The 2,287-nt window shown below is 45.2% G+C and overlaps 1 protein-coding gene; it reads left to right on the top strand.

Moving 5' to 3' along the window:
- The first annotated feature begins 250 nt into the window (after positions 1–250).
- GSTUM_00003879001 (uncharacterized protein) lies at positions 251–1,852 on the top strand. XM_002835072.2 has 2 exons: positions 251–599; positions 659–1,852. The coding sequence occupies exons 1-2, from the start codon at positions 447–449 to the stop codon at positions 1,079–1,081; spliced, it is 576 nt and encodes a 191-aa protein (XP_002835118.1). The 5' UTR covers positions 251–446; the 3' UTR covers positions 1,082–1,852.
- Positions 1,853–2,287: the final 435 nt, after the last annotated feature.

Here is a 2,287-nt window from a genome sequence, read left to right as displayed (position 1 = left end):
TAAGCGGTCAGGCACTCGGGATAAGTGCCGCCAAGAAAGGTGAGCCAGCGAACTTTTTGGGGTCGCACGGCCCTTGCTGAAAAACTTGGCACGAGTGGCCCTTTCCTTTTCGGTCTCACGGTATCCATCCCCCGGGGCTGAGTCGGGCACGGGGTTTGAAGAATTCACGGCACGCCACCACCACCTCGTCGAAAACTTCCGTATTCTCTTCCCCAATTCTAGATGCGCCTCGTAAACCGCGGTCCTTCAACTTGTCGACTATTCCTTAAAATCTCCACAACTTCTTTCTTTTCCCTCCTTATTTATCAATACACAGACTCGTCATATCCCTCTCCTCTGCGTTTACTATTTTCCTTTCATTTTCTGTTCCTACCCTTCTCATATGATCCACAGAACTCCACCTCCCTTCGTATCATAGAATAAGACAAACAGAACCACCTCAGGATATGAAGGTCTTTGAGTCATCATGCATCTTTGAATACCCGTGGGCCAACGTCTCCATTGCGAACTGGAGGAAATATGGTTCCTGGAACACCCATAGCACACATGTCGTTGCCGTCGACACTCTGAACCGTAGTGTTGATCCCAACACCGGAATCGTGAGTAAACTAAGATTATCCAAGAATTACTAGATCCCCAGCTAACATAACGCCATTAGCTCCGCACTGAACGCTTAATTACCTGTAAACAAAATGCCCCCCGCTGGCTAATGAAAATCGTCGGCGGCACCGAAGAATCCTATGTTAGAGAAGTGTCTGAAGTCGACCCTCAGCTACAAACCGTAACCCTCCGCTCTATGAACCTCACGGGCTCAAATATAATTTCTGTTCAAGAGACGGTAGTCTACTCTCCAGACCCTTCGAGCCCGGGGACCAATACTCGTTTCCAACAGGATGCACAAATCACGGCGTATGGTGCTTTCTCAAAGATTTGCGCGGCAATTGAGGATTGGTCGGTTGAGAGGTTTGGACAAAATGCGCTAAAAGGAAGGGTGGGGTTTGAGGCGGTGCTGGAGATGTCGTCGAAGGCCTTTGGGGAAATGAAGGACGGAGGAGGGATGTCAGAGGAGATCCATGCTTAGGTTCTGGCTTGGTGGATGGATATCCATGGGGAACGACTGGAATTTCCATTAATTCCTTCGGCGAAGTCCATTATAGAATACCCTTTCTTTGTACACGTTTTCTTCCACGGAACGGGCAGCACCAACCGCTTTCAACAGCTTCGTTGGTCTCGTTTTCTCTGTTTGCTCGACTTATGATTGTCTGCCTCGCGCTTCCTTATCTTCCGCGGTAGAAGGATTAAAAGTTCGTTTCTCTTTCCCATCATCCCATCCACTCCTACACCGCCCATTAGACGTCAGTTTTTCTTTCCCGCTATTTATTATCGTTGTGATCCGGCGTTTTTCCATCAAAAGTTTTCGCATGTCAGGTTTTTCTCCCGCGGATATACCCATTGGCCCACCATCACGATCTTAGATACCATTCCCTTCATGAGTTGTCACGAGCTTTTATGATTGCGATGCTGGACTCGGGGCTCTTTGTTTTTCTGTTGAGTTTTCTTACATATGTGATGGGAGGGTGTGTTGAAAAAGGCCGTTGCGCGGGTTGAAAGTGTTGGTACCATAAAAAAGGGATGTGGCAATTGTATAGACAAGTGTTGTCGCGAAACCCTTAAGGTTTCCAGTGAGGCATGAGGGTCACCCCATGGGAGTGTATAAAGAGCGGAGGGGATCTTTGTGATTGATCAAGGGAAAAAGAGGAAAGGATAAAGGAGAGAAGAGAACAGAAAATTGAGATCAGATAATACAGAAGATCTAAAAAGTGACAGGAAACAAATGGAGAATAAAAATGGATTGCAAAAATATCCAGAAGCAGCTGGGCTACTAGAAGGATACTTGTGATGATTGCCTTTATCGATATATTTAGATGTGCTCGTTGCATGATATTTTACCTTTTCTTCCCTCTTTCAACTCATGGACGCAGGCTTTATACATATGTTCTATCCTACCGGCAAAGAGCTCCTCTAATTAGCAAAGAGGATATCCTCTGACTAAGGAGGTTACTTTCCTAACGAGAAAACCTTTCAAATACCATGGAAAAAAGGGGGGTACCTTTATAATACCATTCTTGGCAAAAACATACCATCACAAGGTTTCACATTGCAACAATCAACAAAATATTCACTTTAGCACAGAGTTCCCCAGTCTTTTTACCCCTCAAACAATCCAAAAATATTGTAAAAAAATCTTATAAAAAAGCCAGAACTACTTGAGATCTGCTAATATTTT

Source organism: Tuber melanosporum (assembly GCF_000151645.1).
Source record: "Tuber melanosporum whole genome shotgun sequence assembly, scaffold_1, strain Mel28".
Taxonomy (NCBI): domain Eukaryota; kingdom Fungi; phylum Ascomycota; class Pezizomycetes; order Pezizales; family Tuberaceae; genus Tuber; species Tuber melanosporum.
The sequence above is the reverse complement of the archived record's forward strand: the minus strand, read 5'-3'. Positions and strand labels throughout refer to the sequence as shown.